This window comes from Melitaea cinxia, chromosome 24 (assembly GCF_905220565.1).
Source record: "Melitaea cinxia chromosome 24, ilMelCinx1.1, whole genome shotgun sequence".
NCBI classification, from domain to species: domain Eukaryota; kingdom Metazoa; phylum Arthropoda; class Insecta; order Lepidoptera; family Nymphalidae; genus Melitaea; species Melitaea cinxia.
The window spans coordinates 7,748,888-7,776,189 of record NC_059417.1 but is presented as its reverse complement, the minus strand read 5'-3'; the positions used below and the strand labels follow the sequence as shown (position 1 = coordinate 7,776,189).

Below are 27,302 nucleotides of genomic sequence, written 5' to 3'. Positions count from 1 at the left end.
TAGAACCGTGCGCTATGATGCGATCATAACACTGAAGTGATAAAATATGAAGTAGTAAACGAGCAGTATGCGTACGAGTATGATTCACCATACGTTATCACGACATATTTACTGTCTAAGTATTTTCATAATTTTTTGATACCCTTTATCGCAAGTTTATAATAAACCATATAATACAACTGAGAGAACCAACCGCCGCCCGTCATTTCTGAAGACTTGAAGAGTCGTTGTCGTTGTCGCATATTGGAATTGCCATAATATTAATATGTAGTAAGATTCGATTAATCGAAGGACAATTATAATTTTTACTTTCTTATATTAAAAAAACTCTTATTATAATATACGTAACTATTACTGCGATAAGAATTATTTACTGAATCTTTATGAAATACGGTACAGTATTCGAGTAAAAATCTAAAAAATAAAATTTTAATTTTTAGATTCAAAGCATTAATAAAGTGTTTTAAGTTAGGAGGCAAGGATTATATATTTTTTTAAATATAATCTTTAAGCTAATATTTAAATTGTTAAAAAAAAACACAAAGTTAAGGTTTTTCTTACCTACCCCACCCCAGCCTGCAAAATAATGATATTTATATTAAAAAAGTAGCGCGCTTACCTGTATATTATATAGGTAAACTCAATGATATAATAAATCTATCTCACGTCAATGGGTAAACGTTAAATTTGTTCAAATTATTTACAATTATTTAAAAATTAAGGAAAGCAGAGCTGTTTCAAACTGTACATGAATTATAAATGCAACTTGAGTAGTTTTTTAACACTTTGAGCAATTTAAAATATTGTATACATCAAAAGATATAGGAGTTTAAAATTATTAATAAATTAATTTATTTCAACGACTTTTTTGATTTTTAATTAAATAATTTAAGGTGAGCAATTTAAAAGGACAACGTAGTTGAATTGAGCTATTGAAAATCTATCGATTAGTATTTTTTTAATTACAAATATCATTATTTTGCAGGCTGGGGTAGAAAAATACTAAATTAATTGAAACGGAAATGGAACGACATAATATACTCTATGGTTTTAGTCTACTAGCTTCAATTTTTGTTTTTATTTCTTGGCGGGAAATATTGTCATTATTACAGCATTTCAAATTATAACATTACAGCCTTACAGCAGAATTACATTATAAAATTTGAAATTAGTTTTATAGTAAAAATGGATGTAAGCAAGCTGTTAAAAAATGTCCATAATCTAAACGATTATATTTCTATCACACAAGATGTAGTAACCAAGTTTTCAAATTCGAAAATACATTTCAACATGTCGACTATTCTCGCATTAAATAAGATCAGATCTATTGAAATAGAAGTGAGTATATATATTATTATTTATGTTTCTTTTATGGAATATATATAAACAACGCGTAATTTAAACTTTTTAGTACTTCAATAAATGCGACGAAAATGGTGTTGCCTTAAAAATACTTGAACTAATATTGCGATCGCCGGCGTCGAAAACTTGGGGTTTACTTGGAAAAGAACTAATCTTATTGATGCAGTATTGGCTTGATGCTCTAAGAAAACATCTAATAGTCCATAATAATCACTGGTGGAACTTTTTAAGCATATTATTGAAATTTATTCAGGTACTGTTTTTATTTTTAAATTATTTATATGAGTAATAATTGCTGTATACGATAAGGCTGCCTGGTTTCTTGCTTTTAATTTATTTATTTAGATTCATACTCTGGTGAACAATAAAGACAATAAACAACAATAACAATACTAAATTTACTATTTTCAATTTTTTTGTATTTCTTGTTTGTCTTTATTATAAACATTAAAAAATGGTAAATCATTAAATAGTATAAAACAAAGTCGCTTCCCGCTGTATGTATGCTTAGGTCTTTAAAACTACGCAAAGGATTTTGATGCAGTTTCCTTTAATAAAAAAAGTATTCCAGAGGAAAGCTTATATGTTTAATACATGCATAATATAGTGGAGGAATATACTGATAGTTTTTGCAACGGTGCGAAGCCAGAGCGGGTCGCTAGTATAGAAATAAAAGAATGATAATAATATACTGCTATCGGTATAGTATACAATAATTTTCACATAGTACGAGGTTAAATTTATTTAAATTTCTTTTAAGGGCATAGGCTCAAAAAATCCTGTATTAAATGATGTCCTAGTGCAAGAAACAGCAGAATGTTTATTAGATATAGCGACAAGGGATCAGCCAGATATAGTTCAGAGACAGAAAATACTTAACTGTTTGAATAAATTTTGTGCTGAGTCAAGTAGGGAAGTCAGATTTGCACTGAGAAATAAATTTGAAGTTTATTTGTAAGATTTTTTTTAGATATCTTTAACTTTTTTCAGTTTTAATATCATTGCATATTAAATCTCTTGAATTTACTATAAGAAACTTTTGTTTACAAATAACTGAGGTAGGGCACAGCAGGAATTTCCTGCTCAAATTATGAAGCAGCCCGACTGGGGTATCTTGACCGTACAGTAGACCACAGCTAAATAATACTGTTTTCAAGCAGTATTGTGTTCCTGTTGGTGAGTAAGGTGACCAGAGCTTCTGGAGGAGATTGGGCGTAGGGTCAGCAACGCCCCTGCGATCTTCTGGTATTGCAGGCGTCTATAAGCTACAGTAATCGCTTCCCATCAGGTGAGACATACACTTATTTGCTGACTTAGTTATATGAAAAAAATAGGGTATAACAGGTATTTCATCTTTCTATTATTGCATAAAACATAAAAATATATAATACATTTTCTGCCCTTTAGCCATAATTGTAGAACTGTTAACCACCTACCTACCGGACATCTATTTACACCATTTATTATTATTTTGCCAATCTCATTAAATCTACTTCCAAAACTAGCATAAAACTTTCAAGATTAATGTCAACATGTGGTGACGTAAGAACTCAGTTCAATATAATGGAGACACTATTACGATGGTTGCTACCACGTCATGACTTAGCAGTGCGTAGAAATGCATCTATAAAATGGTTCCCGAGTAAATTGTTTTGCAACAAAGCTATTGATATATTCTTGACAAGACCATGGAAAAACTTTTTTAAGGTAAAAATTACATATAACTTTTTCATAGGATCAGGTTTTGTATATTTAGCAATATGGTACTTGCTTATAAATGTGTCAGTGCTGGGCCAAAGACAGTGTCATTAGGACATTGATTCCCAAAGTGGTCGAAGTGAACCTCCAGAGGTCCACGGGAGACTCGACGGGATCTATCATACGATTTTGCTGAGGTACTTAATTAATATTAATTATAATGTGATAACTGACTTTAGGTTTTGTTATTTAAAATTTTTCGCTTTCTTTATTAAGCAAAATTTCTTGTGATATTACATTTTAAAATTGGCATTCCATTTATGTATAGTCCATATAGCGTAAAATATTAAAAAGAAATAAATTCTTGCAGGATGCAAGAGATTTTTTAAATGCCCATAACGAAACAAGTGATGTTATTACTTCAGTACTCTGTAGAAAGTTTTCTGTGGGCAGAATCGTTCTAATATCTGTAAGTAATGTATACATTTTTGAATTAAATTATACTTTCCTGGAATAAATAAAAGATTTATTGAATTAACAATCACCAATTTAGATTTTTAGTTTATTTTTAAATTGAATGTCACTATTGTGATATATTTTGAGAAAGATAAAGTAACAAACTAAAACCTGACTACGACTGAAAATTTTAGTACGTTACTTTATGTCCTTAGAGGGCGCTACGTTCCATCTATATAAATAAATAAATTTAGAGGGTCTGTTTGTAATAATAAAATAAAAGCTTTTTACTAAATTCATATGGATGTATACATGATACATATACCAAAATAATATTTTTTACAATTTTTGTTTGTCTGTCTGTCTGTTTGTTCCGGCTAATCTCTGAAACGGCTGGACCGATTTTGACGGGACTTTCACAATAGTAAGGCGTACCTTAGGCTCCTTTTATTTTAGAAATTTACTTATTAAATAACTCTGCGAACTGAACGATGACTTTTTTGTTACATTCCACGCGGACGTAGTCGCGAGCACAGCTAGTATTAAATTAAGACGCTTCTAATGTTACCTAATTTGTCTATGGTATGGTAAGCACGGGCTGGTTTCCGCAACTCGACGACGTTGGCCCAATTTTGCGTGTCTAATTTGTCTAAATATTGTCATAGTGCTTTGGGAGAATTAAAGGAACAGATGATACATACGTATAAGTAGACTGCTAAAATTATAAACCTCCTTTTGTCTTTGACACAAAATGGCTACGCCATAATATAATGTTACATAATACTATCGTAGTTACATGCCTTATTAGAAAAATTGGTCCTTCAAGCCGGATGTTTTCAGGGTACAGATAAAGAAGACTACTGGATTGACTTCAATAACGGTAGCAAGTGTATATCAATGATGATGGAATCTAAGCTTCTAGAAATTCTAGGAAATTCTATGTCTGTTAGTGATGTTTTAATTATTAATGAGGATAATACTAGCAGCGTTGAAATGAGAGGGTAAGTCACTACTTAAGATTAAGAACATCATATGTATTTTATGTAATTTGAAATAAATAGGAAAATATTATTTTTATTGTGATCCTTCGCTAAAATATAAAGTTAATAACGCAAATATGTATGATACTATATTTTTTTATAAATTCATAAAAAATATTTATATATCTCCACTAGTCGACCCCCTTAATCTCCCCCCCCCCCTCCTTATAACTTAGGGGTATGAAAAATAGATGTTGGCTGACTCTCAGACCTACCCGGTATGCACACAAAATTCAATAAAAATCGGTCCAGCCGTTTCGGAGGAGTATTGTAAATACGACACGAGAATTTTATATATAAGATAGATCTACCCTCACTTTTACCTTATTAATGAAATGAGTGACGAATAATACCATTAAATTAATGTATCATAATGTTAATAACTAACTTAAATTACACGTATTAAGAAAATTATTACGTCATTCTCTGTTATTTGGGGTTGACCGTAAAATACGTTCGTAAATAGCGGTAGGAGCAGTCTTTTCTTTTTTTCTTTCAGTTTCTTTCTTAGCGTGATTATCTTCAAAATAAAAAAGTACAATTACTTAATTGTAATTTGTATGATATTTAAAATAACGAAAACATTTAAGGGGGTATGCCCTTTTGTGACGTTATTTAAGTAACGTGTTTTTACCCGGACGGATTGTTCCAAAACGGTGAAAATCCGCGTGACGAATTTTATGGACGGCCCCTTAGATAATTGTTTAAAAAGTAACATGTATAAGTATTTCCAGTTATTCAGAACTACAAATAACAGTAACAGTATCGGACCCTCAACGAATGTACCCATCGAATGTTCTCGATGAATGTGACGTCACGATCTCCATTAGTACTAGAAGCGATATAAGAAGAGTCGATAGAGCTTTAAGAAGTATATTTGATAACAAATATCAGGTGAAATTTAAAGTTACTGGATTTACAAAATGTTGTACTATGATATGTTCTATTAAGACAAAGCTATTGAGGTAGGTCACATTAAGAAATATCCTGCTCAAAATTTGAAGTAGCCTGACTTGAGAAGTACTTTCATTATCACAGCTAAATAACACTGCTCTCAAATACTCTAATTTTCCAGTGTGAATGTTTGTGTTCTTATGATTTATCTTTGGTTTGTCTATCTCCTTATTAATTTTTATTACAATCGACTCAATGGCTTAAGGTGCGTTACCCCGAAACGAATAGTTTTTTTTTTTTTTTTTTTTAATATAAAAACTGGGTCTAGCCGTAAAAACGTAACAGACAGACAATGTTGCTTTAGCATTTATGGCATTAGCACAAGTTAAGCTCATACGTATAGCAAACTTGACGTCGCATTGGCGCAACGGTCACATCCCTGGTTTGTGGCTGTTGCGCTGGCGGTTGCGGGTTCGATCCCCGCACATGAAAAGCATTTATATTGGCCATACAGACGTTTGCCGTGGTCTGTGTGTTTGTTCAGTCCTTATGGGTCGCCCGCCGTACCTCAGAGAGCACGTTCAGCCGTCGGTCCTGGTTGTTATCATGTACACCTGATATAGGAATATACCTGCTAACCCGCATTAGATCAGCGTGGTGGATTAAGCTCTGATCCTTCTCCTTTACGGGGAAAGAGGCCCAGCACTGGGATATTACAGGCTGAAGCGTATAAGTGTTGAATTATTTTCTCACAGTTTCTTCCTAATTTTTCAGTTATTACGAGAATTGGAAAACCCTCTACGATTGTCTCCTCGACGCAGACAAGATGTGTCTCAAAAAGCTACGAGTAATACCTCTGTTAGTATTAACCGCCAATTTCAATAATCTATGTCTATCTCTGGTTTTACATACTAGCAATAGATTTTTTACACAATTTAATAATAATAATAAGACAGACATGTAGACAGGGGTCAGCTGACTCAATCGGCGCAACTTAGTCTCGAAATAACATCCTTCAAGACCCTTTTCGAAGCTTAATCTTACCGGTATCTAGGTATGTCACAATGCATAGGGGTGAAGGAGGTGGACATAAAACAGGCAGCTTGCGAAGTCTTTTTTGGACGACTGACAAAATTTCTTTGGAGCTATTTGTCGGGCGCCAATAAGATTCGAGCCTATTATGTCTGAGCCATGCCCACTCTCTTGTACACCTGTGGCATACTCAGATGGATTCAGACCGAACTTAACGCCCTGAACAGAGGAGTTCGCATAACTATGACGCACCATCGCGTGCATCACCCTAAGTCGTCGGTCATGAGACTGTACATCCCGCGGAAGTGTGGTAGTCGAGGCATGTTTAGCGCTAAGACACACAGCACACAGGACAGCGCTATGCTTGGTGATGTTGTAGTGTATGACAAAGGGACTGATCTCCCTATTCTTGGCCAAAGAGGAGTGGCAGAAACTGGTCGTACGGAACACCTCTGACCAGGAATCTATGGATGGAGAAAGAGCTGCATGGACGATTTCACAAGGCGCCTCACATAGACAGTAAGGCCTCCGTGCAGTGGCTGCGATTCGGCGACCTCTTTGGGGAAACCGAAGGATTTGTCTGTGCAATACAAGATCAGGTGGTTAAGACGAACAACTACGGAAAGCACATCCTAAAGGATGGCACTCCCGACTTCTGTCGAGCCTTTCGTCATTCCGGTGAGTCACTCAGGAATGTGCTTTCGGGTTGTTGCGCGCTTGCTAACACTGAGTACTTGCACAGACACAACCAAGTGGTCAAGATTCTCCACCAAGAGCTTGCTCTTATGTACAGTCTCCTGGAAAAGAGGATGCCGTATCATCAGTACTCGTCGGTGCCAGTACCAGAACGCGACAGAGTCCGGCTCTAATGGGACCTGCCTATTGCCACAGACAGGACGATACTGGCGAACAAGCCAATCGTGGTGATGGACAGAGCACGGTCAAGGGTGTTTTTGGTGGACATCACCATCCCGCATGACGAGAACCTCGTGAAAGCCGAAACTGAGAAAAAACGTAAATATCCTGGATCTGGCGCACGAGGTTGTTGACATGTGGGATGTGGGGTCCGCTGAAATCATCCCTATCGTAATATCTGCCAACGATTTGATCCCGGTTAGCCTCGCTCACCGTCTGAAGCAACTGGGGATCCAGGACGGTTCGCTCACAGCCAGGATGCAGAAGGCGTCGTTACTCGACCGGGCTAGGATTGTCCGCGGATTTCCCAGCCTACAACCCTAACCCCCGGCCGTTTCATCTCCCTGCCGGGGCGTAATCCTCCACCCACTTATATTTATATATGTAAGTATATGTAAATTTACTTAATTATTTATATAAGTATTTATTATATTATATGTGTCTGTTATATATTAAACGGGTGGAGTGACATCCAGAATAATAATAATTATAAACGCTTCACAATCAACGGCCCCCGTAGGATTTTCTTCTGTGTCGGGTGTCCGGAAACACACAGTACACAAGATCAAACGTCCCAATATGTAACCGCTGCGCCAACGCGTCGTCTAAGTATGGACCCTACGTCAAAAAATTGTGTTTTTTTTTTAAAGTAAAGTACTATATAAAATTGATTTTAATATAGTATTTTGGAAAACAAAGAAATTAAATATTTGTAAAAATATTTGAATTAAATTTCCTTGTTTTCATTTTATATACATATGATTAATTATATATTATGAATATACAGGATGTCCGGTAATTAATGGATAACCCCGCATTGGTATCTAATTTCGTACTTAAATAAAAAAATTAAAAAATCCTAGACCGTTGCAGATAGATTTTTTTAAATATATTTTTCTGAGTTGACCCCGTGCCCCCACAAGCACCTATGGGGTTATCCAATAATTACCGGACACTTTGTATACTGTTCAAAGTTTCAATGATTTAATAGAATTTCTAAACGTCAATGATATGCCAAAAATGTTAAATATTAATTTTGTGGGTAGTTTTAAATTTGATTTTTAATATAAATGACTAATCATTTTAAATAAAGGAAGATGAAACGAGATTCTCTCATCCAGTAGGAGTTCCACGCAGGAAACATTCAGGTACGATTACTCAATTTATTAGTTATTAAAGAAAATAGTAAACTTATAACTGTGAAGAACTTTTGTTTTTATTTTATTTGGTTCTTGTAAAGGCTATCTTGCGATGTTAAGGTAATATAAACCAAGTCATCACTAATCATAAAAAATTGAGTTTAATAATCTAAAGAAGTATCTTTTCACTAAAACTTAGAAAATTGAATTGATATGTGATTGTTGTATTGTGAAATTATTAGTTTTTATAAGACGTAACATTTGTTGCCCATACATTAATTATAAAGGATAAAAATTCTAATGTAAATTTTGTACCGATTTTAAAGGAAATAAAATGTTATTGCTATCATATATTTATGATAAAAACCAGGACCTTAACGTGCTTACGAGGCATGGCAGGGAGACCCACATTAACAGATATCCAAACCGAAAAGAAATATTGGACAAATACAAATATCCATACGCCAACCGTAGGTGTTTTAGGCGTCTACACCTACCACTACACCTAGCAATCGTTACTCATAGTAGGGAATATATCCGCCGACCTGCAGTAGAGCAACGTAGTGGATTAAGCTCCAACCCTTCTCTTATATGGAGAAGGATATAATTATATATCATGCCTTTGCCCAGCAGTAGAATATAACAGGTGGAATCGTAAAATGTTATCAGATATGCTTCGTATTAGCATCAGGTTTTAATTTTAAATATATAATTTTAGGCTATATTACGAGGCCAAGGAAACCTATCTCATGGCAATCACCATCTACCGCCTCGACTTCTTCACTTGCTATGGTATTCTTAATTTAACTGATAATGTCGTTTTCATTTTGTATGCAACTGATTTTCTTGAAACTTAAAATTGTAACTTTCCAAAATTTTCACGGTCTTTAAACATGTCCAAGATTCTATGGACGATAGGTTGAAGGAATATAATTTTACTGTACTTTTTTGTTTTAAGACATCCTTGTTTTTTATACAACTAGGTCGGCAAACAAGCATACGGCTCACCTGATAGTAAGCGATTACCGTAGCTTATAGACGCTTGCAACACCAGAAGTATCGCAAGCACGTTGCCGAGCCTGCCCCCAATCCTTCCAGAAGTTCTCGGCACCTTACCACAGGAACACAACACTGCTTGAAAGTATTATTTTGCTATGCTCTTCTGTTTCTCGACGGGCACTTATCTCGATAATCCCTGGTGGAAATCTTGAATTTCTGAAAAACTTAAAAAAAAGTGCGAAATTTCAGAGAATATTTGACTTTTTCAGTAGAGTTATAGACTTATTTATTAAAAGTCTTATGCAGAGTTATAAAGACTTTAAAAAAAAATTGAAACAAATATTTCTACCCGGGATAACTTAAGACTCATTTTGCGAATTTAACTTATTTCAATACTATTTACGTCAACATAAATAATTTTAATTACCTTAATAAATGATTTTCTTTCACAGTATTTTTGCTATTGTATTTTGTGTTCTATGTAGTCTTATTTTTGATTAAAATATTTTGAACACATAGTATTTGCAATACATGTGGTCATATAAATATAGCAAATCTATTAAATATCTTTTATAAGTATTTCTTGTTTATAACAATGTAATGTTTTTCCTATATTTTTTCAGTTAAGGGAAAAGTTAACAGCTTTTCCAGGCTACAGATTCGATAAAGAGCCAGTAAGTGTATGCGCTTTACCACAATTATCTAGTGTCACTGAAGTAAGCGAGACAGACGAACGATCTGTCTTAAGCACCTCACTTAGTACCCTCAAACTTAGGACATATGGCGTTTGTAACAAGAAGAAGACTATTAAGGAAAAATCTCAAAGTGACACAGAGAGTGTGAAAGATAAGGCCAAAAATAAATGTATTTCACCAGTAGTCAATAATGATGATGATTCAATCAGCTGCCTACTAGTAGCTACAATAGGATCAGCTAATGATTCCGTGATAAATGAGACGCTGGAACGTTTACCAAAAGACAAAGATATACACACGGATAATATTGTTGATATGCTAGCACGTGAAGCTTTGAGCTCTACGCGAAATATTGAAGATAAAGCGGACAGTGGTTTTTTAACAAGTGATAGAGTAGTGCAGGATCACAATAAAAATAATAAAGAAAATACTCCGTTGACGTATACATCTAAAAAATGTAGTAAAAATAAAAATCTTACGATAGTAAATAATTCTACAACTGATGAGTCGAATACCGATGTGATTGAAGACACTCCGTATACAATTAGTATAAAAAATAAAAAAATGAATAAAGATTCTGGGGTCCGGCAAACTTATGATAATCAAGTTGTAGAAGAGTTTTTCTCACAGCACTTCGTAGAAAACAGAGACGGTGAAATAGTAATAAGTCCTACTTTAGCGAAAAAAATTAACGAGTCGAGTTCAGAATCTTCTGAATTTGATTTATGTCCCACGGTGAATAACGAAGAACAATTTTATGACATCGAAATTATTGACTGCCTCAACGAAATCATTGATACAGTTTGTAAAGATTTCCAGAAATGTTCAGAATATCTGAACGATGTTGAAATTAATGATACTAATAATATAAATATTAAAGAAGACTTTCAAACAGTGAGAAACGAAAAAGTCACGAGTAAAAATAACAGTCAAAACAAACGCAATCATCGTAAAGCAACAAAAAATATAAAAAAGTTTGCAAATACGAAGAAACAGGCAAAAACTCGCGGACGAAAAAACAATAAACTGGACACAGAGGACACAAAAAGGATGTCTCCAATTTTAGAAATGGACAGTATTATAGAAGATATTGATGATACTAAAAATTCTGAAGTGCCAAAAAAAGACGATTCCGATACTCCGTTAATAAAAAGAAAAAGGAAATTGTATTCGCCTAAAGATGATCAGGTCGTTAATGAAAAAACTGGTGTTCACGTGTCTGAAACTGAAGACGAAACTATCTGCCCGAACATAAAAATAAATGAAAGTACACCAAAGTCTTTGGCAACTTCTTACAAAGAAATTGAAAGCTTACGTCGCAGGTCGATTCGGAAGCTGCGTGATCGAAAATCTAGAAGTGTCCCGTCTCTTTCACCGCGAACTAAAAAAATGAATGATGTTTTTGATAGTCTTAAAAAAACAACAGAAGGCGAAAAAGTTAAACTAGCTACAAGGAAAACTAGTAGCAGATTGTACGAAGTATACAATTATACGAGTGACAGTGATGATAGTGACTTTAAAATTAAAAGAAACACAAGTAAAACCAATGTAAGTACGGGGCCTACTCTACGTAGACGTAGCAATACAAAACTCAACTATTCCGAAAATAATAAGGATTCTACAGAGGAACAAAGTAAAAAGAACCCCAAACCTAAATATGTTCGGCAGAGAGCAAAGAAAACTGATAGAAAAAAGAAAGTCGTGAAAATGAAAACTGAAATGATCGATGAACGCATGAGAGATGCTGCGCCAAAAAGTCTAAATACTTCATTAATAATTGAACAAAATAATGAAGTAATGAATGTTCTCGAACCACAGCCGACTCTTATCGAACCACAAATGGAAACAATCGATGACGAAAACGTACAAATGCCGAAGAAAAAAAGATCTAATCGAATCACAGATTTATCTTTGAATAAAACAAAACCAAAACAAAGTAAAACAGTTTTAGAAATAAATAGTGATAGAGATAACACTGAAAGTCCTCTACCAGGACTCATTATTGAGATAGTTCAAGAAAACAAAGATACAGATGAATCGCTTTCAGGCTTAATTCTCGAAAATTTTAAAAACATAGACAAAGAAGGTACATTGCCCGATACATCTGGATTGGACAATACTCAAAATTTATTGTCAGACATAGACCATAATAACAATAGTCCTTCCAAAGTAAACATTATAGACGACTGCATAAAAGAAATTGAAATTCAACAAGGCAGTGTAACGCCTGTAAAAAAAGTTACAACCAAAAAAGCTAAAAAACCTGCAAAAATCACAAAAATTAAAAATGAACGTACGGAAGACTGTTTTCAAACAAAAAATATTACTAATATATCCGAATCTAATATCGATATAATTAATACATCAGATCGATTCGAAGTCAATTCAGAAAAAAGCATAGCTACAATAGGAAAATCTCCTATAACAGGTCACGGGGATTTCGATGAATCACCGCCAAGCGCTAAACATTTAACAGAAACGTTACAATCGAGAGGTTTAGAGACACAGGATCTAAATCAGTCAATGAAAGCATATTTCGATAAACTAACAAACGAACTAAACGAAGTATCTAACAACAGTGCAAATTCAAACAACAAAAATGTTAAGAAGAAAAAAAGTCTGGAAAAATCATCAACAACAGATTCAACAAAAAATGTGTTTGACAAATCACCCACCGTATCGATAGAAAAACTTTCTGAAAAAGAAATTAGCAGATGGTTACCTCCACGTTATAATTCCGTTTTTGGATCCAAACAAAGTTCAGATAGTGATACATCTACGCGAAAAACCAGAAGCTATACAAAAAAATTACACATAAATGAATCTATTTCTGACAAAAAATCTACTGAAAAAAATACACATAAAACTTATAAGTCGATAATATCACCAGTAAAAATGTACGGAGAATTGAATGAAAAAGAAAAGTCGATTTCCTCTGAAGGAGACGATTACGTCGAACGGATAAAAAGTTTGATTACTACTAAGAAAGAATTATACAAACCTAGCACTTCTGGTACAAGATCGAAATATGATATACCAAAACACAGTCCAAATTCAAGTGAATCTAGAATCAGTAAAATTTCTGATGTAAAGGGAATTGAGAAAACGGTTAAAAGAAAGTCGTCTCCTGTGTTTGAAGTCAAGAAGCTAAGAAAAATTGGCGATAATAGTATAGACAATTTGACAAGCGAAAGTGTTCCTAGTTCCAGTGTGCAAGATTGGTTGAGAAGGAATGAACGGGACAAACTTAGCACAGGTATAAAATATTCTGGGATATTTTTGTGTGTATAAATGTGATTTAATTGAGTGCAACAATTTGTATTTTAGCAGAAAGTTTGGATTTGTCTGTGAAGGATAATTTGGAAAATATTATCGAAAAGTTAGACACTACTTTGGTTGAAATTCATCATAAAACTAGCAGGAAGTAAGTTTAATAGTAAATTTAATCTTGCATTATGTATCTATCTCAAATAAACAAATATATATATATATATATATATATATATATATATATATATATATATATATATATATATATATATATATATATATATTAATAAATGGAGAGCCAGTTTTTTGTTCGGTTACACTGCGAAAACTACTGAACCGATCGGAACAATACTTAAAATTATATTTGGAAATATACCATAAGACGTAGCGTGTTTTGGAGATAGTTTTAGAATGTATGTTGGTGATTACTTATCGTGTAAAAAAATATGGATGGACAGAGGTCGCTAGTGTATATATATATATATATATATATATATTATTCAGTTCGCAGAGTTATAAAATAAAATAAATAAATTTCTAAAGTAGCCTATCCTTACTACATCAGCTACCAAAGTCCCGTCTAAATCGTTCCAGCCGTTTCAGAGATTAGCCGGAACAAATAGACAGACAAAAATTGTAAATATGTTATTTTGGTATTTATACCCTGTATCTGTGTTGTGTCTGTGTTACAAACAGTACAACTCCAATTTTATTTATTTGTATAGATTAAAATTAGGTTAAGTTATTGATTAGTGTAAATATAGCTAAGATTGTTTGTAATAACCAAAGTTTTCTCACAGGTTTGTTAGTATGTTTGTGGATACTCAAATGTACCTAAATGAATTAAAGGAGCAACGACATCAAATGTTTAAAAGTACCGCTATGGAGGTGATGTCGGAAGTTGTTAAAGTTATTAACGATAAATTTGAAAGTTTCGATAGAAGGTAACAGAAATATTTGTTATACTAATAGGGAAAGAAATAACAGTATTTATACTGTAATAAAAAAATATATATTTTAAACTGACCTGTTAAGTGTGTAAGTACATTTGTAAATGTACAGTCACATCATTACATCGTATAAAACAAAGTCGCTTCTCGCTGTTTGTATGGTTAGATCTTTAAAACTACACAACGGATTTTGATGCGGTTGTCTTTAGTAAATAGAATGATTCCAGAGAAAGGCCTATATGTAATACATCCATAATATAGTAGAGGAACACTAATAGTTTTTGCAACTGTACGAAGCCGGGGAAGGTCGCTATTTCTTTATAAATTTATGCTTATGAAAATGACGCCGCGTTGGCGCAACGGTCACAGCCATGGATTGTACCTGTTGCGCTGACGGTTGCGGGTTCGATCCCCGCACATGACAAACATTTGTATTGGCCATACAGTTGTTTGCCGTAGTCTGGGTGTTTGTGCAGTCCTTGTGGGTCTCCCCATCGTGCCTCGGAGAGCACGTTAAGACGTCGGTCCCGGTTGTTATCATGTACACCTGATACGATCGTTACTCATAGAGCGATCGTTACTCATAGTAGGGAATATATCCGCCAACCCGCATTGGGGCAGCGTGGTGGATTAAGCTTTGATCCTTCTCCTACATTGGGAAAGCCCTATGCCCAGTAGTGGGATATTACAGGCATAAATAAATTATTTTAGATTTTTAAAATAATAATTTTTAAATATCATCCAGATCTCAGGAACACGATGAGCAGTTCATTGCGAATCTCAAAGAAAAAGCTCGAAAGCTTGTTCAAGAAGACTGCAAACAAAAACGCCTCATGGTAACATTACTAAAGGAAGATGTTCAAAATGTCATTGAGCATATGAAAAAAGGCTGAAACGGGATGTTCAATAGAGGCCTAGGCCTTAATTAATATGAGTAGGCCTTTGTATATATATATTGTAGATTTTAATTAATATAAGTAGGTGTAAGAGACCTATATCTAATAGGTATTATATTTTTTAAAACAATTGTCTAGAAATTAATTAAATATGCGATTAGTAATGTGATAATTTTATTTTAATATTTTTTTAATTATAATAAGATTCATTTCTAAATATTTTAATATTACTAAGAAATACGGCGTTGCAATCTTATTAGTTTAATTATTATAAAAAAATGTATTTTCTTTTAAATTGATTTAAGCAAAAGGTTGATTTTAAGTTACCATAAATCATTAATGATATGTAAACTTGATGATTTAATTATTTAAATTGCGTTAATTTTGATTGAATAAATTGTTTTGAATTATTAGTTTTTCATTGAAAATGAAAGAACAAGTAGATTAAACTATTTATTTGTATCTTAAAATACATGTAACAGAAAACCATATAATTTAAATTATTTATTTGTATCTTAAAATAGATGTAACAGAAAACCACATAATTTTTAAAAATAATTAAAAAATTACGTCTTACTACATTTTTTATAAAAAAAAAATAATTAAAAAATACCCTTATTTTATAAATTACATTTTCTCTTGTAAACAATACGGCCGATAAATTAATAATATGAACTGATAACTGAAAACACCACAAAAAAAAAATTAGTAAATTTTGACAAATACAGCTAAAAATTGAAGTAAAAATAAGTCATTGAAACACTTATTACAAGCCACAACAGTTCATTTTACATTAAATATAACTATTTACAAACTTACAACTTCGCAAGGTGCAGACAACTTTACAGGAAAGGTGTATATTATACTTTTTGACAAATATTTAAAAAAAATTGCTACCTATTAAATTTAAAAGAGAAAACTATGTGCGATGCAATCATTTTTACAAGTCAAATAGACAAAAAATCAGTTAAATTTCACAAAAGGATTGATGATTTCTGACGTCATCAATATTACCATTTTACATAAGATATTAACAATTACGAAAAAATATGGTTACTGCTTGTATACAGAAGAGTAACAATGATTGCAAATTTATTACTTTATAATTGCAATATGACAGCAATCATTGCACGACTATTTACTTTTTATAGCATTTTTGAAAGCATATACAATCTAAAAAAAATCATATTGCTTACATATTAACCACACCATATCGTTTCTTTACATGTATTTTTTTTTTGTAGTTTTTACTAAAATCACTCAAATTTTTTTAGTGTATCTGCCTGCACCTAATTTCACTTGAGTTTATTACTCATCACTGTCCTACGTTTCGTCGGGAAGAACTTGCGTTAGGTATATTTGGTGCGGCTGGTGTGGGGCTTGCGATGACACCTGTAAATATGTCATTATATTGTGAAATCGACTTGCGAAAAATTTAATACCTACTATTTCACCAAAAAAATATAATAATTATTTAATAAAATTGATGTAAAAAAAAAAAAAAAAAAAAAAAAAACGAAAATTAGCAAATAAAAAATTAATATATAAATTAATATATTTATAATTCACGTTAAACTGAAAATTTAATATCTAAGGTTCTAAGCTGCTGATTAAAATGAAATGTCCACCTTAGTCAGACCTTCAGTAATACAATTCCATTGGCATCAAATTTTATTCATTACTTTTTAAGTGGTGCGTGACAACCAAGAATAATATTTTATTATTAGCCCTTGAAGATCGTTCGCATATTTTTTTATGTACAGATATAAACCACATAGTTTTATCATTCATCACATGACTTCAGCCTATTGCAGTCCACTGCTGGACATAGGCTTCAACAAGTTCACGCCAAAAACGGCATCAAATCGCGTGTGTTGCCCATAGTCACCACGCTGGGCAGGCGGGTTGGTAACCGCAGGGGTGGATTTTTCGTACCGAAGACGCTGCTGCCCGTCTTCGGCCTGTGTGTTTCAAAGCCATTCCAGTTTTATTATATAAATAACTAATTTCATTTATTACAACATTGATAAGGTTTTCGCATTTGTATTTCTGGAGGTCTAACTTTTAAACTATTGCATGCTTAATATGCCGCTTAATTTTCGTGAACTAGGCCTAGAACAAAAAAAATGGCGGTACGAAATTCATTGAGCATCGATTACAAATCTATATGCCAACCCGCAGTGGAACAGTGGAATTAAGGTCCAACCTTCTAAAATGGAGAAAGAGGCCTATATACCATATATACCCATAAAACAGTATCATTGCGATGTTACGGGCTGAATCAAACAATGAATCAATGAACATACCTGTATGATTTGCGGTGATTGCTGTGGTTGTGGTTGGGTTTGAATCACGATAGGCTGGTTCGGGTTGTTTTGTAATTGAAGCCGGATCATGTTCAACTGCGCTTGGGTTAGTTGTATCTAGAATGATTTAATTGTTTATTCGTTTTTAATATATTTCAATATAGGATATGACAGAATATTCTTCAGTGTAAACTACATTGGTACTTTTTATGCAACTAGGTCGACAAGCGTACGGTTCACCTGATGGTAAGCGATTACCGTAGCTTATAGACGTCTGCAACACCAGAAGCATCGCAAACGCGTTGCCGACCTTATCACCCTTTCGCCAGGAGCTCTGGTCACCTTACTCACCAACAGGAACACAATACTGTTTGAAAACAGTATTATTTAGCTGTGATCTTCTGTAAGGTCGAGGCACTAACCCAGTCGAGTTGCTCCATATTTTGAGCAGGAAATTTCCTGTTGAGCCCTACTACGACTAGCCCGTCGAAGCAGTGTCTAATGACCCTGCTTTCTGTTCAGGGGATTGTAGGTTTGATTCCTACCCTAAATCTGTCTGGGTGTATATATCAATCGGCTGTTACCTTTACCACCAGTATTTATTTATTAAGGACCAACAGCAGTCACTACACTATGACATTTTAACATTTAATAATTGTTTTTGCAGGCAAACGAAGAAAAACCGACTTCAATTATATCGACAAGTAATACAACGTAGGTAGACAAAAAATTGTCAAGTAAATACGCATTATCAAAGATTACTCCAAAAGTTGTAATCAGATCTCGATGAAATTTAAATGTGACCACATGATAAACATCAGCTTTCGATTAAATTAAAAATCATTAAAATGGGTACACCCAGTAAAAAGTTATGCGGATTTTCGAGCGCTTCCCTCGATTTCTCTGGGATCCCATCATCAGATCCTGGTTTCCTTATCACAGTAATTATCACTAATATTTATACAATACTAGCGGACCCGGCAGACGTTGTCCTGCCCGGAAAACAGCTACCAAATTTGATAGCTTACATACCGATAGCAGCGCCACCTACCGGGTCCAATTGAGATAAAAACTACCTTATCTCCCAAGTTGGACCAAATTACAGATGCTTAAAAAATTTGATAAAAATTGGTTCAGTAGTTTCGGAGTTACATACATTTAAAATTTTCATTGTTAACGCCCACCCCCGTAATTCTTTATGGGCATTTCTACATCACATATAGGAGATTCGTACCGAATTTGAAGTCGATAGTTTAAAAACGGGAAATTTACATTGTTAACGCCCACGCAACAATATAATAAGTAATATGAAATTGCTAGTTAATACCGTTTTTACTGCATGTAAATCAAAATGCGGTCTACGAATAAGATCAATTTAATCATTAATAACTTACGTAAAATGCGCCCTAATATATTATTTAACATGAACTTTATTGAATAGCAATAAAGTTCTAATTGACTCTACATTTTAGTTAGAAAACGTTTGTATGGGAAAAAGAAAAGGGCTCTTTTTAGGGTTTTCACGGAAATTATTGGAATTTTTCTCGCCGTAAAAACCATCCTTGGACTTCAACGAACATTTTAAAAAAGAATTGCTAAAATTAGTTCAGGCGTTGTTGAGTTATACGCTTACCAACACATTTTACGATTCATTTTTATATACAAAATATATGCCAATTCCTTATATAATTAAACAGTAATAAGTTAATTAAAATAATAGCACCAAGTAACGCTTGCCTTAGGAGCAGACCACTGTGTGTGGATGATAAAGATATATTACTGAAGATATTTACACCAGTAAATTAATCAAAATACAAAGAAGCAGGAAAAAGGAGAAAAGAGAAGCAAGGAGTGGATTTTAATAAATATATACAATTAACTATGAATTTCTCAGTAAAAATAAATAAGCTCACCGGTATAGGCTGCAATTCACCGTTGGAATTGACAACTTGTTGCACGAGGGTTACTGGTTGCTGGCTCGCTGTGGTTGTGGCCGCTGCACTTGATGATTGCTAAAATATTTATTTGTTTGTGTTGTTAATGTTAACCGACTTATAACAACTCTTACACCTTAAACCATACTTGAAATAACGGTAAATGAAGTGCTATATCTATATTGTAAACTTGTGTACATACTGGACACAAGCAAGCGGCATAAAAGTAAACCTCATACACAGTATACCATTTCTAAGCAATAAGCAAAATACCTGTCAATGGGTCATCCGTTAATCACGTATTGTTTTTTTAGCAATTTTTTAACCGCCTACCCCTTGGTTATAATAGAATACCCCCCTTCTCCCATACTGAAAAATCTCATGTATTTTATTTATATTTTCAGAATAGTATCTTTACATACAGATATTATCTGATTAAAATTTTGTAAAATTAAGGATTGTGATTAAAAAATCCAGCAAGACAGGTTGCAGGGTGTTTGTTAGTTATATATATATTTTAGAAATCTCACAGTCAACGAAAAATAAATACACGTGATATTTCATTATTTCCTCATTGTGATATTTTATATATACAAATTAAACCTATATTAATATTATAATCCTTGTGGGTCACCTCACCGTGCCTCGCAAAGCATGTTAAACTGTCGGTCCCGGTTGTTAACATGTACACCTGATAGCGATCGTTACTCATAGTAGGGAATATATCCGCCAACCCGCATTGGAGCAGCGTGATGACTTAAGCTTTGATCATTCTTTTATATGGGAAAAGAGGCATAGGCCTCTTCAGCAGTGGGATATTACGGGCTGAAGCGATATTTTATGATTTGATTCGAATCTTACTTGATAAAGGACAACCCCAAAAGCAGCAGTAAAACAGTAGTTTACTGTAGTGGGTACCGGCACTCTTGTACGGTAATGCGCATAGCGCTCGACATGGTATAGTAAGTGTTGTGTGGTGTTACCTGTACAACCTGTGCACAGGGCTGTAGCACGAACTGTGGCTGGTTGCTGATTGTTGCTGGCTGTTGCTGCGATAGCTTAGGACAATGACTTGCATTACACTATGCTTTTCTTTTATCTAGATTAGACTAAGCTAGTCTTCAAAATAATTAGGAACGGACAACCATAGAATAACGGCGTACACATTAAAAATAGCAATATGTATCAAAGCAAGTGAAAACGCGAGAAACATCAAGTATGTAATACCTGTTCAGTAGATGTAGTTGCTCGTGGTGGATCTTCCCTGGGTTTGTTAGGCTTTACTTCATGCCGAGGCACTATGTCTATCAGGAAGTCGAATTGGTCTGATTTTGTTATGGCTGTTGCTATATCATTACGCTGGAGAAAGAAAAATAAAACGTTGGTCTTGTGGTTATGAAACAACGAAAATCAGTATCTTTTTAATGTTGAACAAAAATAACACAAGTAATTCTACAACAATAAATACTTAACAAAAAAAAGTTAAAGTAAAATTTAATTGTTCTCTGTGAAAATCAAATGGTAGCTTCACTTAATTATAATTAAAATTTTAATTTATAAAATGACGATTCGAAGGTGCTTTTGAAGCTTATTTGAATAAAGCTATTTTGTTTTTTTTTTACAAAATCAATTTTGGAATCAAACTTGGTCTCCGGACAATGGATTCATTCTAAAGGCACATTTTTAATTATATATATAAAGATTTGATTTTTTGTTAGTTTATGATAGATAAACTCAAAATCTACTTCACGGAATTCAAATTCTGTCAAATCACAGGCTAAATTTTAACGATAAAAACAGCCAAAATCATGAAATCTACGCGAACAAAGTCGCGAGTTTTCACTACTTAATCAAAAAAAAACATATACCTGTAGCGTTCTCCTCTTATTGTCTTGGGTATGTGTCCAGGCTCTTAGCGTCAATTCGTGGATGAAGATCTCTGCAGCCTTCGCAAATAGAACAGGCGCTTCAGCTGATATCATCTTAACTTCTTCATCAAGTTTCATAATCTTCTTGATCCTGGCCAGTGGTAGTACTTGTGTTTTAAAATCATCCTTGAAAATTAAAACAGTAGAGTTAATGATCGAAATTTCATATAGGTAATCTTAATTTCTATGTGCACATACTTGCAACATATACGCATATACATGTATGTACATCTTGTCGGCACTAATCCCTTTCCTATCAACTATGGACTTTGATACAATGAAATTTTTTAAAGCTCCTTAAATTTTAGTCAACTGAATTCCAAAAATTTCATTCCAAGAGTTTATTTTATAAGCGAGTTCTACGAGTAATTAAAATACTACAAGTGCTTAAGCATAGAGCGAGTAGGACCTTTATTACGGGGCATTTTCTACTTTAGGGGATGAGCTCAGCCACCTATTATAATATTACAAACGTGACACTTGTTTATCACATAAAATTCTTGTAGACCTTGGTGCCTTGGATGCCTAAGCCTGAAACTTTACATCTACATTCTACACCATCGACATATCATCACCAAAAAAATGTTTAAAATATTTTTTATTTAAACCCTTTGGACTGGACCCAATTGTTTACAGCCTCTGGTCCCGTTACAATTTTATATCAATATAGATTACACTTAAAATCGTTAATTTTCAAAAATTAAAATTATGTTTGTCATGTAGATGTCAAAAGCACCATTGAATTGTCGAAAATTATAATAGTTTTAATTGATTAATTATAGTTTATGGTGAAGCTACCACCGATTCGGAATGTAAACCTTGCAGACAAGAATCGATAAGAAACTCCGCAGTTACTCTTTAAAAAAACTGTATTATTATTATTTTTTTCTTTTAAATATTTACACAATACACACACGGTCGTCTGTTCCTAAAGTAATCAAGTTAATGCTTGTGTTATAGATTACAGCCGACTGGTATATAGCTACATATATATTTTTTCAATAAACATACTTATAAATAATACATATATAAATATATAAATAAATATTTATATTAAACCCAGACTCGGAGTGGGAATCGAACCCACAACCCTCGGAACAGAAAGCAGGGTCACTACAAACTGCGCCAACGGGCTAGTCGATATTATAAAACTAGCCGACCCGTGCCCACATCGTTGGGCGTTAATTATTTTTGTGATGAAATTAAATGTAAGTATAGTAAAGTTTTTATCTCACTCGCATTTCTCCCATTTACTATTATTTTTGACTGAATTTTTGTTCAAAAACAATAAAATATAGCCTATATCAAACTAAAAATAAAAAAAAAATAGTGTAGCTTTGTATTAGTGAAAGAATTTTCATGATCGGATCAGTATTTGTGAAGATTACCCCCCACAAACAAACAAAGTTAAAAACTTTACCTCTTTATAATATCAGTATCGATTAGTAATTCTGCATGAAATACACTGCCACTAAATCTACTAAAACTTACTGCGGTAATCTTTTTCATGTCTTCATTGACTTTCGCCCAGAAAGCTTGTAGGGTGTTAATTGTATTGTCTAACACTATATCTTCCCCGCATTCCGCATCTTGCTCTTCTGAACCAGCGGATGCTGCAGTTTGTTCACTGAAAGGTAAAAACACATTAGATACCAAGCAGAGGACCCACCTGATTGTACGCGATTACCGTAGCCTATAGACACCTGTACTAGAAACATCACAAGTGGATTGCCGACCCTACTCCTGAATCTCCGCAGGAGCTCTGCTCTGGGAACCTTACTCACCACAAAAACAACACTGCTTGGGAGCAGTGTTTTTAACAGTATAGTATAGTCAGAGTCTATTTCTCCAGTTGCTAATAAGTTTAATTAGCATTTTAGTACCTGATAATATTTATCAGGAGGAGGTATAACAAACCATTAGGGCCAAATCTAATTACAACTTTTTGATTCACAAGTCGCGAACGGAAATATCTGAAATCATACACTTTTATCTATTGGATACCGTTAAACTATAAAGAATAAGGCTATCAGTATATAAGACACAGTTTTAAAACCCGACAACTGAATAAAGTTACATACTTTCAGACTAACACTATAAATATGTAGTTAAAAACTTTATTCTTATAAATAACTTAAAAATTCACTTACAAGCCACTAAAAGTATAATCATATGATAAAAAATCACCCATGGCGTACGAGTAGCTACTGCGAGTTTGTACAATACAAAGTGGGTAGAAATGAATAATTGTGTTTGCTCGCAAACGAAAAAAAACGACTTCAATTAGATCGACGAGTAATACAACGTAGATCGACGAAAAAATAGTCAAGTAACTACGCGTTATCAAAGATTACTCAAAAAGTAGTTATCATATCTCGATAAAATTTATATATGACCACATGATAAACATCAGCTTTCGATTAAATTAAAAATTATCAAAATCGGTACACCCAGTAAAAAGTTATTACGGATTTTCGAGAGTTTCCCTCGATTTCTCTGGGATCCCATCATCAGATCCCGGTTTCCTTATTATGGTAGCAAACTAGATATCCCCTTTCCAACAAAAAAAGAATTATCAAAATCGGTACATCCAGTAGAAAGTTATTCGGTATAATACAACGTAGGTCGACGAAAAAAGCGTCAAGTTATAACGCATTATTAGATATAACTCGAAAAGTAGTTGTTAGATCTCAAATAAATTTAAGTGGGACCCACCACCCTTCGATTAAAAAAAAATGTCGAAATCGGTCCACACGGTCAAAAGTTCTGAAGTAACATACATAAAAAAAAAAAAACAGTCGAATTGAGAACCTCCTCCTTTTTTGGAAGTCGGTTAAAAAGTAGTTTAAACAGTGATCGAGAGCGCTAATGACGCGGAGAAAAAAATTAACAGCGACTAGATACGGCTCTTCAAGTGAAAAATAGGCTCGCATATTGAGCGCTTGGAGATACAGAGGAAACCACTTAACGTACTCTCTTAGGTACGTTGCTGAGACCCACAAGGACATACATTCAGACCAGAAAGAAACACTCGTACAAATACAAAAAATGAAATGTAACGATTACTAAAAATTTACATTTTATTTATTTTTAGGGTTCCGTAGCCAAATGGCAAAAAACGGCGATCTTATGGATTCGTCATGTCTGTCTATATGTCCGTATGTCACAGCCACTTTTTTCCGAATCTATAAGAACTATACTCTTGAAACTTGGTAAGTAGATGTATTCTGTGAACCGCATTAAGATTTTGACACAAAAATAGAAAAAAAAACAACAAATTTTTGGGGTTCCTCATACTTAGAACTGAAACTCAAAAAAATTTTTATTTCACCAAAACTCATACGTGTATCTATGGATAGGTCTTCAAAAATGATATTTAGGTTTCTAATATTATTATTTTTTTAAACTAAGTAGTTTTCGCGAAAGACACTTTCAAAGTGGTAAAATGTGTAACTTCGAAAATAAGAGAATTATAAAATTAAAAAAAAATACATGATGTACATTACCGTGCAAACTTCTAAAACTATAAAACTATTTATGGATATGTTACTTGCTGCTACGGAACCCTTCATGGGCGAGTCCAACTCGCACTTGTTCGCTTTTTATTTTTGTACTCAACTAAACTATTTTCTGTATACAACGCCTACGCGATACACAGAACGATCCCCAATATCGTCGAGAGAATAATAGCGATCCCTACATAGAAGCCTATTTCTAACATTTTCAATACCTATTTGGTGCCCATGTGATATAACTGTCAAGTGTGAGCCATAAATGTATTTCTTTGCCGGCCCTATTAAGTTTTACATCATCATTTCATTGTCATCATTTATGATATTAATTATAATATTAAATACATATATAACAGCTAAAGTATGAGAGTTTGGATGAATGTATGTTTGTTACTCTTTTACGCAAAAGTTGCGAGATAGAGAATAACATAATTATAGAGGCTACTTTTTATCCCAAGAGTCGCTGATAGCAGTTTATATTGAAACTGCTTATTGTGTATTATAAAGATATTTTTTTTCGTCTATAACAACAGTGTGTATAGAGCTGCCATAGTAGTAGAAGCCTATACCATTAGAAGAGTTACGTCACCTTTTTAACCGACTTCAAAAAATGGAGAAGGTTCTCATTGCGACTGGTTTTTTTTTTTAAATGTATGTTACCTCATGTTCTGCTGTGTGGCTACTGCAGTAAAAAATATAGCCACCCTCTCTCTTCCCGTGGGTGTCGTAAGAGGCGACCAAGTGATATCACAGTTCCATTACCACCTTGGAACTTAAAAGCAGACCAATGGCAGGATAACCATCCAACTGCTAGCTTTGAAATACACAGGCCGAAGACGGGTAGTAGTGTCTTCGGTGCCACAAAGCCAGCTCTGCAGTCACCAACAAGCCTGCCCAGCTTGGTGACTGGCCAAAACATATGAGTTTGCGCCATAATGTCAGGCACGAACTTGTGAAGGCCTATGTCCAGCAGTGGACTGCAATAGGCTGAAGTGATGATGATACCTCATGTTTTCAATGTATGTTTTCAATGTATGTTTGTAATGTATGGTCATTTTTTTTTTCGTTTCTAAGCTAACACAATTATAAGCCGCTAACTCTATTGATATCGATCAGGAATAACATACAGCCTAATGTTGTTCCCTGAGGAACACCAAATGTTACTCACTGGCTCAAGGGTTTCGATTTGCTCATGTAATCTCTCACTTTAACCATACACACAGATTTGAGCATAATGTGTGCATTTACCAGTATTCCTTAATTTAAGTTTTTTTTTTTAAGTGTTTCATGTCTCACAGTGTAAAATGCCTTCTCTTTTATAAGTATTAAAGTGTATAATATAAATTTTCAAGACTGGCTTTTCCAGTAAAGACTGGGATGTCTGAAGGTAATGTTTGCATTTATCACAATTCTTTTTTTTTAAACAGGATTTTTTTAGTTTCCATACTGGATGGAGCACTGAAATCTAATCAAATATTTTAAATGTCTCGTTAAATAAAGACTAATTGCTAATGGATTGTGGGCATTTCATAGGGTTTAGTGCTTAGTTCATTATACCTAACTTGTTTACTTAGTTTTTTTTTTTTACCCTTATTGTTTCAATTATAATGTTTATTATATTATTACTGATGAATAAACGAATCAGAAAAGAAATTAACTTATAATTAGTTATCCATAAAAAAATAAAAACAAAAAATAAAATAAAATTATTGTTTACTTTTTACTTATGGAAAATATTAAATACGGTAATTTTTAAGTAACCATTGGTACGAAAAAGTATTTTATTTTGGATCTATAAAAAATGGAATGAACTTTGATAAGAATATTCTCGCGAAATTTTGTCGCTGCTAACTTCCGATAGTGACACCCATAAAACGATCAATTTACAACATTTATCAATACTTAATAGCATTGATTATCATTAAAAGCTTATTAATATACTTCAATAACTATTATATTCATATAATATTTTATAAATAGAAGTAATACGGTGTTCCGCACGTGAACTTACGTTGGCACAAAGAAGCACACGGACATCTTTGTTGACGATCACTCGACCTCGTAGAAACAAAACTTTTATTTATAATTAATGTTTCGGAACAATAATAAAGCACTAGCCGCGGCTAAAGTTATTAAAAACACAGGAACCAATAATCAGTGTAATATTTGGAGATCTCCAATCACCAATTACTGAAAATGCGCCACTTCCACGATTCGTCCACCGATGACCAGTCACAAGCTTGACGTTGCATTCAATGTTGCTATGCTAGTTCCGA

The 27,302-nt window shown here is 33.6% G+C and overlaps 2 protein-coding genes across 2 annotated transcripts; one reads left to right on the top strand and one right to left on the bottom strand.

The window, feature by feature from the left end:
• Positions 1-1,185: 1,185 nt before the first annotated feature.
• Positions 1,186-15,756, top strand: LOC123665359 (uncharacterized protein PF11_0213-like). Its single transcript, XM_045599672.1, has 14 exons — positions 1,186-1,338; positions 1,412-1,615; positions 2,123-2,316; positions 2,868-3,069; positions 3,431-3,529; positions 4,357-4,517; positions 5,291-5,450; positions 6,225-6,308; positions 8,491-8,545; positions 9,255-9,328; positions 10,159-13,486; positions 13,558-13,654; positions 14,301-14,444; positions 15,196-15,756. Exons 1-14 carry the CDS (start codon positions 1,186-1,188, stop codon positions 15,341-15,343), a joined length of 5,103 nt encoding a protein of 1,700 aa, XP_045455628.1. The 3' UTR covers positions 15,344-15,756.
• Positions 15,757-15,786: 30 nt separating this feature from the next.
• On the bottom strand, positions 15,787-27,262 carry LOC123665584 (nuclear transcription factor Y subunit gamma). The gene is made up of 8 exons (XM_045599869.1): positions 27,038-27,262; positions 23,006-23,141; positions 21,455-21,640; positions 20,814-20,945; positions 20,570-20,644; positions 19,566-19,664; positions 17,653-17,769; positions 15,787-16,738 (listed from the first exon to the last, which is right to left on the bottom strand). Exons 1-8 carry the CDS (start codon positions 27,061-27,063, stop codon positions 16,670-16,672), a joined length of 840 nt encoding a protein of 279 aa, XP_045455825.1. The 5' UTR covers positions 27,064-27,262; the 3' UTR covers positions 15,787-16,669.
• Positions 27,263-27,302: the final 40 nt, after the last annotated feature.